This window comes from Ursus arctos, unplaced genomic scaffold, assembly GCF_023065955.2.
Source record: "Ursus arctos isolate Adak ecotype North America unplaced genomic scaffold, UrsArc2.0 scaffold_1, whole genome shotgun sequence".
Classification (NCBI taxonomy): domain Eukaryota; kingdom Metazoa; phylum Chordata; class Mammalia; order Carnivora; family Ursidae; genus Ursus; species Ursus arctos.
The window spans coordinates 78,315,721-78,328,816 of NW_026622763.1; the positions used below are offsets into that span (position 1 = coordinate 78,315,721).

Consider the following 13,096-nt stretch of genomic DNA (forward strand, 5'->3'; position numbering starts at 1 on the left):
AAATTAAGATTTAGTACATCTAGCTAAAAATAAAAAAGATGGGCTTTATGTTTTCCCTAAAAGTCAAATGCTGGTATAAGAAATTCAGAACAAGGGGCGCCTGGGTGGCACAGCGGTTAAGCGTCTGCCTTCAGCTCAGGGCGTGATCCCAGCGTTCTGGGATCGAGCCCCACATCAGGCTCCTCCACTATGAGCCTGCTTCTTCCTCTCCCACTCCCCCTGCTTGTGTTCCCTCTCTCGCTGGCTGTCTCTATCTCTGTTGAATAAATAAATAAAATCTTTAAAAAAAAAAAAAAAAGAAATTCAGAACAAATGTGAATAAACAGAATGGTCTTAGTAAATGTGTCTATCTATGCAGTTATTTGAAGGGAAAAAGTATTTTATTATTTAAAAAAAAAAACTGTTTTAGCCATAAGAAGATCTGAAGTGAACTGGAAATGATCTTGTATCCAAAGAATTCTCAAAATACGTGGAGGAAAAAAAAAGATAATGTAAAAAGCTAAGGCTATATGTAGGAAAAAAAAAAAAAAAAGATGACTCAAAGTGCTTTAGTTGACATGAAAACTATCAGGATTGCATAGAAATTAAAAAGGTAAATAAAGCAATTAGATTACTAACCCATTTGTAATTCAGAGATGGTTTCTACCAGCGACCAGTCTAAACTATAACCGCAGTGGGATTTGTCCATTAGGTTATCCAGCACTTGTCTCACTGTCTGCCTCTCATCCACCATCATTGTTTTAGAACTATCGTCAGACATGTGGACTCTAATCACCAGCTATAATAGGTAAAAAGGAAATTAAATACAAACCAAAAACTAGGCATTATAGAAATTTCTTCCAATATCAAGTAATGTTGAGTAATGTTCTTATTTAAATATAAATTAAAACACAAATAATGACTATATTTCGCAAGAAAGATACTCTAAAATTAGGTATCAAATAACCTACCTAAATGAACTGAAAGCATTTTTAAAATTATAATAACAGGTAAGACTATAATAAGACTATTTTGTTTTACTCTTTTAGGAGAATTTAAAACAGAAAGCTATTTCTTTATAATACATTTTATTTACAAAGAACACATGTAAAAAATATATTAGGAAGAAATATCCCTGTACCTCTCCGTATCTTCAAGGTATATTATATAAACAAGGCAATTCTTCATAAATCTGATTAAAAAAAAAACTGATAAAAAAAATCCCAAACCAGGAAAAAGCCCAAATATCACCTTTTTCACTTGCGCCTCTTTAATTTTCTCCAGGGCAACTCTGATCTTCTCAGCTTTCAATTTTGCTGCCTGTTCTTCCTGTGAACACAAAGCACTGCAGATAAACTAATGCTAAAATAATGAGAATTTCTGAAAAGCCTTTTTATCTTAAGGATGTTGCCAATATTGAATTTCAGTAAGAATATAACTTCACATACTTATATAGAGCACATTTAAAAAATAACCCTGTTCACAAAGTGAGAACAGACATAGTACAAAGGAACATTTTTAAGATGCAGACTTGAAGATCTCTTATATTAAGACTGGATTCCATCTTCTGGAGAAAAAGAAATCTGTGATATAGCAAATTAATGAGTTTGATTCCATCAATCTGAAGCAGGTGAATTTCAGGCAGGAGAAACAGGAGTGTATAATGGGCTATGTGCTGGCCTGCCAGTTTGCCGTACCTGCACAGTCCCTTGACTCTTAATTTATACCCGCCTCCGAAGTATGGGGAATCTTCTGCATACTAATGTTTTGTTCTGTTATATTGAAAATGTATCATCATCATAAAACAGCAAAAAACAGTATCAATTTATTTCTTTGCAACTACATAAAAATCCTTAGTAACAAACATAGGTATGTTCTCATCAATATACCAATGCAAACAGAGGAGGATGCATTATACTCTAGGTTTCATTTTCCTTTGAAAAGTACACAATATAATCAATGTCTATGGTAGTAAACTCAAATTTGTTTCTATTAATTCACTGATGAAATTTTTTAAATGCTAAATATAATTTTCTAAATATTTAATTTCTAGTAACTTCTTTATAAAATTTAGATTATAAATAGTATTAAAATTATCAAGAACTATAACTATAGTTACACCACTGTTTTTTCCTAAAATAACATACAGTATTATAATACCAGTACTTACTTGTACTTTCCAGCAATAGGCCATTGTACACTGTAGCCTTAATCTCCAGTTGAAAAAAACTCATGTAAGTAAATCTTCGCTTTTTATGAAGGATTCTTTCTAACTCTAAGCTTTTGATTACTCTGGAAAATATCTAAGAAAAATATACACTGCCATCTTATATATTCTTATATTTAATATAAGACTAAAAAGAAAGACCTAGTTATATCAGCCGATCTTACTTGCTCTGGGTTATGATTAAAAACCATCCATTTCATACTCTAGGCTACCTTCCCTCATTTCAAGCTTAGTGGTTACTACTCTGTAGAACAGAGAAAACAGTAGTTAGAGAAGACAGTGGGCTTGTTTGCCAGAAATCGGATCCTCTTCAATGAAAGGAGCCAGTGAATTAACATAATAACCAAGGTGTGGAAATACTATCTGTAAACCCAATTAGACAGAGAACAAAGAACTTTATTTTAACAATGGAGGGGGTAAGGTAAGACTTGATTCTTAGACTATTCCAGATATATTCATTTGAGTAAAAGATCAAATCACTGTATCTCTGCCTTTATGCAAATAAACAATATAATTATAAAATATGTTGCCTGTGTATTTTAAAATAATTTTTTTCTTTTTAACGCAGGCTGTACAATGAGAAAACTACATTACTGCCATTAAAACTCTCATTTTTTGGAATAATGCATCTTAGATAAACAAATCATTGTTAGTTAAATTACCAAACCCTGTGTTTCTGATGAGTATAGCACTACTTTAGAAAGGAATTTTGAATACTAGCATTTCCCAGTGGTTTCATGAAAGCAGTTGACAGGTGGTTTTTTTGTTTTTTTGTTTCAATTTTTTTTGGAAGAGAAAGAGGGAAGCAGGAGCTTTATGAATGTTTTCTCAATGGGATAATGATCTACTGTTTCTCATGGCTCATTTGCCACATCTTTGTATTAGTATGAAGGGCTGTTACAGAGAGGAAAAATTTACCAAGGCATATTTTTCAAGTTTTACTTCATGTCTCTGAAAAGCAAATTTTAAATCTCAAAGTCTGACAAGGAAAGACTGATACATAAAATCAATGCTTTGTGTAGTTGGATATAAACATGGACTTTTAAAAGGCCAAATTCTTTTATAACATTATAATTATTCTGCAGAAGTTAAAAAAAAAATTGTCCCCAAAGCCAAAACACATTTTTAAGAGAAAAAGAATATTCAGGAGAATAAGACAAGCCACAGACTAGGAGAAAATATTTGCAATTTATCAGACATATCTGATAAAGGACTAATTATTTAAGATATCCAAAGAACTCAAGAAAATGAACACTCCAATAAAAAAACAGGTAAAAGACATGAACAGACAACACCAAAGAAGATATACAGATCGCCCCATGAAAAGATGCTCAATATCATTTGTCTTTAGGGAACACCAAATTAAAATGAGATACCACTATAGAACCTATTAAAATGGCCAAAATCCAAAACACTGAAAACATCAAATACTGGTGAAGCAGAGGATCAACAAGAACACATACATTGCTGGTGGGAATGCAAAATGGTAGAGCCACTTTGGAAGACAGTTTGGTGGTTTCTTATAAAATTATACATGCTCTTAATATGATCCAGTAATCATGATCCTTAACATCTACCCAAATGAGGTAAAAACTTAGCTCCACCCAAAAATCTGCACATAGATGCTTCTAACAGCATTATTTATCATTGCTAAAACTTAGAAGCAACCCAGATAGCCTTCAGGAGGTGCATGGGTAAACTGTGCTACATCCAGACAATGGAATATTACTCAGCGCTAAAAAGAAATGATCAAGACATGGAAAGACATTAAGGAAACTTAAATGCATATTACTAAGTGAACGAAGCCAATCTGAAAAGGCTGCATGCTGTATGATTCCAACAATGTGACATTCTGAAAAAGGCAAAACTATGGCGATGGTAAAAAGATTAGTAGTTGCTAGGGGCTGGGGAGAAGGAGGGATGAATAGGTGGAACACAGCACTTTTGTACAAGTGAAGCTATTCTGTATGACACTACAATGGTAGATACATGTCATTACACATTTGTTCAAATCCATGGAATGTACAACATGAAGAGGGAACCCTAATGTAAACTATGGACTCTGGGTGATAATGATGTGTCAACAAATTTCATCAGTTGTATCAAACATACCACTCTGATGGGGGATATTGATTATAGGGAGGCTAGACATGTGTGGGGGGCAGGTAGTATACGGGAAATCTTTGTACTTTCCCCTCAAATTTACTGTGAATCTAAAACTGCTCTAAAAAATAAAGTTTACTTTAAAAAGGAATATACAAATTTAAATATAACATCCTGATATTGGTTATAAATATAAAAATAGTATTTTCATACTCCCACTATAGTGTAATATTATTTGCCAAATACAACGTAACACCACCAGTGCTATCTTTTGAAGGACTGATATAAAAAGTTGTTAAACTGTAAGAATAGTTTAAACTAAGTTTCTGTTCTACAGGCTAAGAGGAAAAATGTTGACACACTGGAAGAAAGGATTAAGGAAACAAGAGATTCAGTACAACCATTTAACATACATTAAACAAATTAGATTTCCTAGCCATCAATAAGAAACCATCTTTTCGTAAAGCAAAAATAGGTGGGGCTATTTTAACATTCAAATTTAGTTATTCCATTTGCTCAAAATACTACTCTTTAATAACTACATAAATTGATCTGTTTTAAAACTGTATCAAATTCAAATTTAGGAGGTATGTGCTTAATTTCACGTAGGCAAATTTTACTTTATTCTTCTCCAGTTTATTAACGAAGATGGTCCTTGCTAGAAGTTTTCTGAAGAAACAACTGATCAAGATACCTCTTACTTTTAGAGTCAGAATATCATCACTAGAACAAAACTGAAAATAAAAATACTTATATCAAATTGCAAGATTCATAGTATTTTATGCTTCCCATGGATAACCTCTTCCTCAGAAAGTTTGATTTTTACCTACATTACCATGGTAGATATATTCATATCTTTAGTTTTAACCATTACAACCAAGGAGAGGAAGAAACTGTTTTAAGCTCATACAGTGTGCAATATAGGAAAGATCAATAAATCTTTGCTGATGTAATTAGACTACATAGGAAGAAGACATCTGATAGTTTACTTATAAAGGCAAGGTAAGTCTATGTTCAATGTCTGCAGCCTAATTTCAATACAAAGAGCAAAGCTTTATTCATCTCATGTTCTCTTTTTGCTAATGCAGACAACCTCAGGTCTTAAGCCTTCTGCCCTCTTATCTTCTGACTACCCCTTTCTTCCCATTGTTTGTCCCACAGCCATCCTCAACATAAGTAAAAGATAACTCACACATACAACAACTTTCTCTTCTACCCTGTCTCTTAAAAGAGCGAAAGACAACCCATTTTCTACCTGAAAAACTCCTGTGCAGCTATCAATAACCATCAAATGCCAAGCCTCCTAAAATTTACATAAAGGACAAAAACTTGGTGAAGATCTTATGATTAAATGAAAGCCAATGCTGTGGTTACAAAGTGTTAAAGCATTCTCTTGAGTGTGAAATTAGAATACTGACAGAGTGACAGTTGCTAAGAGATAGCCAGTGAATTCCTTCAACTAAGAAATTATTAAGGCTTTGTACATAGGTTCAGAACAAATCCAGCTGAAATTAAGGGGCTCAAAAGGAATCAGCAGTTTCTTTGGGATCTACTTGATTTCACATTTTACAACAATAAAAAAAGGTATATAAATTTAAAAAGGTTCAAAGAAAACTTGGAGCGGTAATTAGTTCACTGCCCATGAAATGCTCTACTCTATAAAATTACTTAGAGCCAAAATAGTGACAGTAACAACTACTCTACTTCCCTGACACTGATAGAGTCTCACTGCGAAGAGAACTAACATCAGCTGAACACCTAAAACTTGCCACATACTATGAGGCATGTTACACATGGTATCTCACTTAATTCTCAATACTATCACTATTATTAGGCCAATATCACTATTACATAGATTGTACTGATTACGGCCCAGAAAAGCTAATCTAAGATCACACAGGCAATTACCAAATGACTAACTACTCATTCTCTCCAATGTCACAGTTCCCTTTGTTTGTAAGGGTATAGCACAAACTAATGCGATAGCAGTAAATAAAAACTACTTGCCAAAAATGAAAGACTTACATTAATATAATAGCACTTTCATAACTTCTCTGAAGCAAGGAAAATGGTGGTTAACATTACAACAGTTCTTGAAGGTCACTAAAGGACCATTCTGTGGCAGGCTTGGGTCTGACTGCAGGGGATAGAGTCCCTGCTTTCAAGGAGCTTACATTTAATAAGAGAAAAGACAATAAAGAAATAGATGTGTGGTAAGTCAGTCAGGGATAAGTCCTATGGAAAAAAATACAGCAGAGTAGAGGAGTGAAGAATGACAAAAAATGCACTGTTAGATGAAGAAGTTAGGGAAGGCATTTAGAACAGTATCCAGAGATTTAAGGGCATCAGATCAGCAATATGTAACCTTTGCCCAGTGCACCCATTTATGGTGCTAATGCCATTCCTAGAAGAAACTGGCTGGCATTGTTTTTGCAGAGATTCCCAGCTCAGAGCTGTATGTGGGATAGTTATTTCATTAATAGTGGTAGAGTGACAACTGGATTTATGATGGAAAAAAAAAAACCACAAATAAAACAAAACATCCTTTTGCTGCTTTGGCCTAAGCACAGTGCTACTGATAGTGCTACTATGTTCATTCTACTGTGTACTAACTACTGGGTGTTACAATGTCTTAGTTTGGGAAAGTGTATATCAGAGGTGGGGTAACTGGGGCACCATGCTTTTTGGGTAATGGGAGCCAGACTGCCCCATGGCTGGCATGCAAGACGTGTAAACCTATTTTAGTTTCAAAACAGCCAAGTGCTCTGATATTGAGGGCACTGACACTGAGGCTTCTGCAGCTTGGGTTACCTAGGAATTTCTGCTACCTCCTTGACTCCATGCCCCATTCCAGCCTAAATGTTTAGTTTCTGTGCTAGTGAATCACATTCCTGATCAAATTTCTTATATGTAAGCAGGGTAGTATGGAGGAAGCTGGAGCCAGATGTTGGCTACATACACCAGCAATTCCAGCACTTGGGTAATGGGAGAAGAGCAGATCCAAGCAGAGATGACTCTGATGCTGCAGCTGGTATCACTGTCTCTTGGGCACAGGGAGATGAGAAGTTACTGACTGCATTTATCCATAACTTGCAAAGAATAACTCTCCCTGTGGTAGGAACTTTGTATTGTTCACTGCTATATCTCCAGGGTTATGAACACAGTAGGCATTCAGGAAATACCTGTTGAATGGATGAAGTTATTCTCTTCAACAGTTTGCCACTGCATTGAGAAGCAAAACACAAACTCCTTAGCATGCCTTGAATAATCTGGTTCCTGCCTACTTCTCCAAACTCAAATCCAGACACTCATTCCTATATTCATTGAACTACTATGGCTCCAGCAACATAGCCTTTTTTCAGCTTCTCAAACCTGCCAAACTCTTCTCCCTGGGCCTATCTACATGGAACACTAACCTTCACCCTCCAGCTGGCTTTTCATCCTTCAATCTTTAGGTTAAATGGTACCCCCTTAGAAGGGCCTTTTCTGATCTTATCATCTAAAGGAAACAGACCCCTAATACTCTCCCCAGTATTCTCTAATGCTTTACCTTTGCTTCCTCCATAGCACTTAACAGGATTTAGAATGTTTATACTTGCCCGTTAATATTTTTTATCTAACTTCCTAAGCAGACTGTAAGCTCCTGAGGGAGGGGGGAATGTCGTTTTATACAAAGTTACATCCCAGACCCAGGATAGTACATGACTCAACAAATATTTGTTCAATAAATAAACAATGGAAATGGTAAAATATTACATCTGAGAGCAGTATACAAAATGGACTGGAGGAAGGAGAGGCAAGAATGAAGAGACCAGTATGGTAGCCCGGATAAGAGATTAGGAGCCTATTTTAGGGTGGTGGCAATGGGAACAAAATGGATGGGTGAACTTAATCCTGCAAATTCTTCACTAGAGCTTTAAGGTATTAACTGTGACGAAGAAAGGCACCATGGATGGTAAAGGGCTCGCACCTTGGTAACCAGGAGAGTGGCAGCATTCTGAACAGAACAGCAATGTCACAAGAAGGATATAAATTGTGAGGCAGCAGGGTGAGTGTAGGTAAGGAAGCTAGAGATCTGTGGGACTGGAGGTGCTGGTAAATTGCTGGTAATCTTCCAAGAAATACCTGATAGCGACCTAGAAAGATGTTGCTCTTACGTAGAGAGATCTGACCTAGAACAGAGATCCTATTTGAAGTTATGAGTGTAGATTGCAGGGAAAGAGTAAACAGAGGAGGAGCTGAGGAAAAGGAAAGAACTTTTGCTATGGTTATAAAGTATAATATGGCTATTATCCACTTAGACTTCTACATTTCCCTAATCTTAAGCTGTTTCTACCCCATTCCTAGATCTACTTTAAAGAGAAACTCAAGAGAAAGGGTTTTACTGATAACTCCTGGGTCTTCTCTTTGAGCTGCTTCTCAGGGAGATTTTAATTACAGCCTTATTACCCCCTTTCATAAATTTATAAGATTAATAAATTTAAAAAAAACCCACCTCAGACACAATAATAGCTTAAAGACATCATCCATAATCACCATCATATTCCAAAGAAACTATCTATAACCAAGTCTGATATTCTTGAATTTAACATTATTTAAATAAGATAATGAAATAAAAACATGACTTGAAAAGAGATCAAAATCTGTTCAGCTCCCCTGTTCTGTTATTCCTTAGTTAATAATGATAATGGCTAAAGGATTTTAAATTGATATAAATTATCAGCCCAATGAAAATCCAGTTGGACTGATTCAAACCATTCTGAGGGCAGAGAACTGAGAACTTAAAATTGCAGCCTTCTCTTCCAATTTGATTAAGCTAATGTAAAGTAAGATTCTGTTTATATAAATAAATGTTTTAATTAAACAAGGTGTTTATATTAAACAAGGTCTTATTTAATATAAACAAGAATCAGAAAACAAAATTTGCTAAAGAAACAGCATGGATAACCACTAGTAACAATAGTTAAAACTAGAGCAATGTTTTTAGACTTTAAAATGAAGTAAAATGTTAAACTAGAAAAAGTGCAACATATTTGGGAAGATGGTCAGGTATTTACAATATTTACAATATTTTCTGATAGTGAGAGATTTAGAATATTAAGTCATTATATCTTAAGTCATTAAGATCAGTAAATAATTACCTTCAGTAAGAGAAAAAAATAACTATAACAAAGATGCTGAAATAAGAAAGCATAATCTGAGAAATCTGAGAACACAATCAAAACCAGAAATTATATTCTACCTGAAAGACAATATTTACATGCAGGTGGAAAGAAGAAATATCACCTTGGTCAGCAAATGAGAAGGTTTTCCTGCAATGTTTCTCAGAAGAAGGGAGGTTTCCCTGTCCAGATAGGAGTGCTTGTGCAGAAAGAGAGAGAGAAAAACAAAAAAGCAACAGAAGTCAGTGGAGGTTTTATGTGTTTAAACTATACAGTAGACAAAGAATGATTCTCTATCATTAACCTCATGTCTTTTTCCTACGGTGAAATGTGTCCATAAGAAAACTTTAAAAAGGAAAAACAAAAAACAAAAAAGAAAAGGAGGGGGAGACAGACACAATCTATGCCAATAGGCATGCCCTCGCTGACTCCTGACAGTCCCTCACTCTGTGAAAACGGATCATGCCTGCACAGATCACAGAGCCAGCTTGTCTTCTAGTGCAATGTTTGTGAGTGCTGTACACATAGCACAGATAAATAGGTGTTGAAGACCAGTGACTAAACATGATCCTCTTATTAAAGCCATTAGACCTATATAGCTTTAAGTAGTATATTCTTGTGAAAACAGAATAAGACTTTTAAAAACTTTAAAAAAAAAATTCTGCACTTCTGATCAATTCAATGACAGCTACACCAAAAGAAAAAATGTCCATAAATATTTTGCCTACTGGATATTACCTGTTTTCAGTAAAGTTTATTAATTCACACTAATATCAGAATACTAATAAGACTATATTGCACAGTAAAGGACTTAATATAGCAAACAAATGACATGAAAAAATTTTAAGTATAGGTCCTCTAAATTGATTAAATTAATTCAAGCAATTAATATATTTTCATAAAAATCATTTGTGAATAACAAAGGCCCTAACTATCCTTTTTCCCCCTTAATAACTTTTTAGTAACATGTTCAAGGTAAGTTTATGCAATTGTATTTAAACTCACAGAGTATAAATTAGAGCTGTTTCCATATAAATAATTCAGACTTGCCTGTCCCTAAATAATTCTGATTAGCACCTATTTTGTAATGCTATGTAATTACTAATCACCATTTAAAACAATACATTAGTGGGGTGCATGGGTGTGCAGTCGGCTGAGCATCCCACTCTTATTTGTGGCTGGGGTCCTGATCTCAGGGTCGTGGGACTGAGCCTCCACACGGGGTCTGTTCTCAGTGTGGGGTTGGCTTGGGACTCTCTTTCCCTCTCCCTCTGCCCTTCCCCCCCCACCTAAAATGAATAAATCTTAAAAAATTTAAAAAAATACATTGGTGCAGCTGAGTGGAGTTATGGAAAATATTCTACGATGTTATATTTTATAAATCTATATATCAAGTTGTTCTTGAGAAAAAAGTTCTTTGGAAAGAAATACTAGAGCAGCACCCACTCTTAGAAAGTTCACTGTCACAGATAATAAAACACACTACTTCAAGATTAGAAACACTGTTAAAGAATATTAGTTTAATCTTTGGTCATATCTACACTATGTTGAGTTTGCTATACAGTATTTCATTGCCTATGTATTTTTTTTGCTTTTCTTAAAATACAAGATGAATCTTATAAGTATACCTGCCCTTTTCATCCACTCCTGCAAAAACAACAACAAAGAAAAAAAAACCTGAGGTTAAAAAAATTGGACATATTCATCAAGATCAACACTAATAGGGTCAAACAATAACAAGAACAGAGACAATTATCTCTAGATCCTCATTTACCTAAATGGTATAATCCTCCTGAAGGTAAAGATGAGTTGGCTTATCCAAAAGACATGAGGCAAGAGAAATTTCTAAAAATTCAATTCAATTTGAGGTTAACATCAGCTAAGACCAGGGAGAAACTTGGAAAGACAATTAAAAAGAGCAACTTCAGTTTTTATTGCTCTTATTCCCATTCATTTTTTGCTATTCACATGTAATGGGAACAAGCTATTCACGACTTACTCACTAGCAGGGAGGGAAGCCAGGCCTGCATGTTTTCTCTATCTAAGCTATACGTATTTGTAGCAGAAGAAAACGAAAACCTAGAAACCACAAGCAACAAACTCCTTCCTTCAATAAATGCCTTACTTTATCTATCTTCCCCTAATGGTGCCAGCCATACGCTGCTCTAGAATTCCTCAGAAAGGGGGCCAGGGTGTCGAGAGAATTTGTTACCGGAGAAAGATGCAAGTGGGATGAGAAGAGTGGTATGCTGAGAAAAGAAAAGGACACAGTGGTTTGGGCATGTCCTTAAATCAACCTCTGTCTTGGAAATGTTGCTGATAACAAAAATGCACATCACTTCATTTAAATAGAGCCTTCTTACATTTTCTTTCATTCACCACTAACAACACAAAGTCAGTGGCTTATTTTTAATCCATTTCACTGGTTTATTAGCGTATTTTCTTTCTCTCTTCCACTTTCCACTTTACTCAATTATTGATTAGGTTTCAGCTTTGAGCCTGGAACCATGCAAGGCACTGGAGATACAAAGGTGACCAGGATAGGCATTCCTTGCTCTCACAAAGCTTAGAGTCTAATAGGGAGATTAACTGACAACTATAATATGTGTTAAGTGGTATGGAAGCAAGTTGGAGGTACAGTACCTAATGCAAAATCAGGGGCTCAGGGAAAGTATTTCTGAAAAAGCTTAGGGTCCTGGAACATGTGTAAGAAGCAGCTGGGGGTTCAGTGGGAGGTAGAGACAGAGCAAACAGGGATATCAGAAGTTCTAAAAGGGGTAGTATTGCCTTCAAGGTCACAATTAAAAAAATGGGCATATTTTGGGCTGTCACAATGAAGAGGAGAGGGGTGACATTGGTATTTATTAGGAGAGAATGAGAAATGCTGGATGCCCTGCAGCATGGAAAAATGTCACATAATAGCAACAAAAGTCCCACAACACATATGAACTTTTATTGTCTTTATATGGAAAAATTGCATAGATGGGAAATGCTGTTCATAACACAATCTGAGCTTAGAACCTAACTCAAGTCAAATGTATGGAATATTTTAAATACGATGTATTTCTGCATGATTTAATATTCAATGACTTTTCCATAAATGCTATTTACCCTGTAAAACAAATGGAGGGAAGCCTGCACTTTCTTCTGTCCAGAATTTACCAAGAGTTATTCATTATGTTGGAAAATCATTTCACCAATGGAAACCCAGCTTGAAGAGCTGCCAATACCAAAACTGGCAGCATCAGTGTGCATTCTGTCACATGCAAGTAAATGACAGGAGACATCTGAAATTCTTTTTCACAGAATAACTAAATACTATTAAATTAATGAAACAATATGAAATGCAAGAATTCTTGAGCTTTATTAATAAAGACGGTTTAAAAATATTCCACGTTACTATGTCTTACTTAAAATAGTTACAGCACAATGAGAAATTTAAACTGTAAAAATAAACAGCAAAATCATTTTATCACTGCCTCATCCAAAGTTAAAAGATAGGGAATGGTTTTATCAAAATTATACATAAGACTTTGGCACCTGGGTGGCTCAGTCTATTAAGTGGCTGCCTTTGGCTCAGGTCATGATCTCAGGGTTCTGGGATCAAGTCCCACGTTGGCTCCCT

The 13,096-nt window shown here is 35.2% G+C and overlaps 1 protein-coding gene across 1 annotated transcript in view; it reads right to left on the minus strand.

Moving 5' to 3' along the window:
- RAPH1 (Ras association (RalGDS/AF-6) and pleckstrin homology domains 1) overlaps nucleotides 1–13,096 on the minus strand; it is an 88,660-nt gene that overhangs the window by 23,795 nt on the left and 51,769 nt on the right. Inside the window, 2 exon segments of the mRNA XM_026492139.4 lie at nucleotides 619–778; nucleotides 1,231–1,308. Coding sequence (XP_026347924.1) covers nucleotides 619–778; nucleotides 1,231–1,308 — 238 coding nt within the window.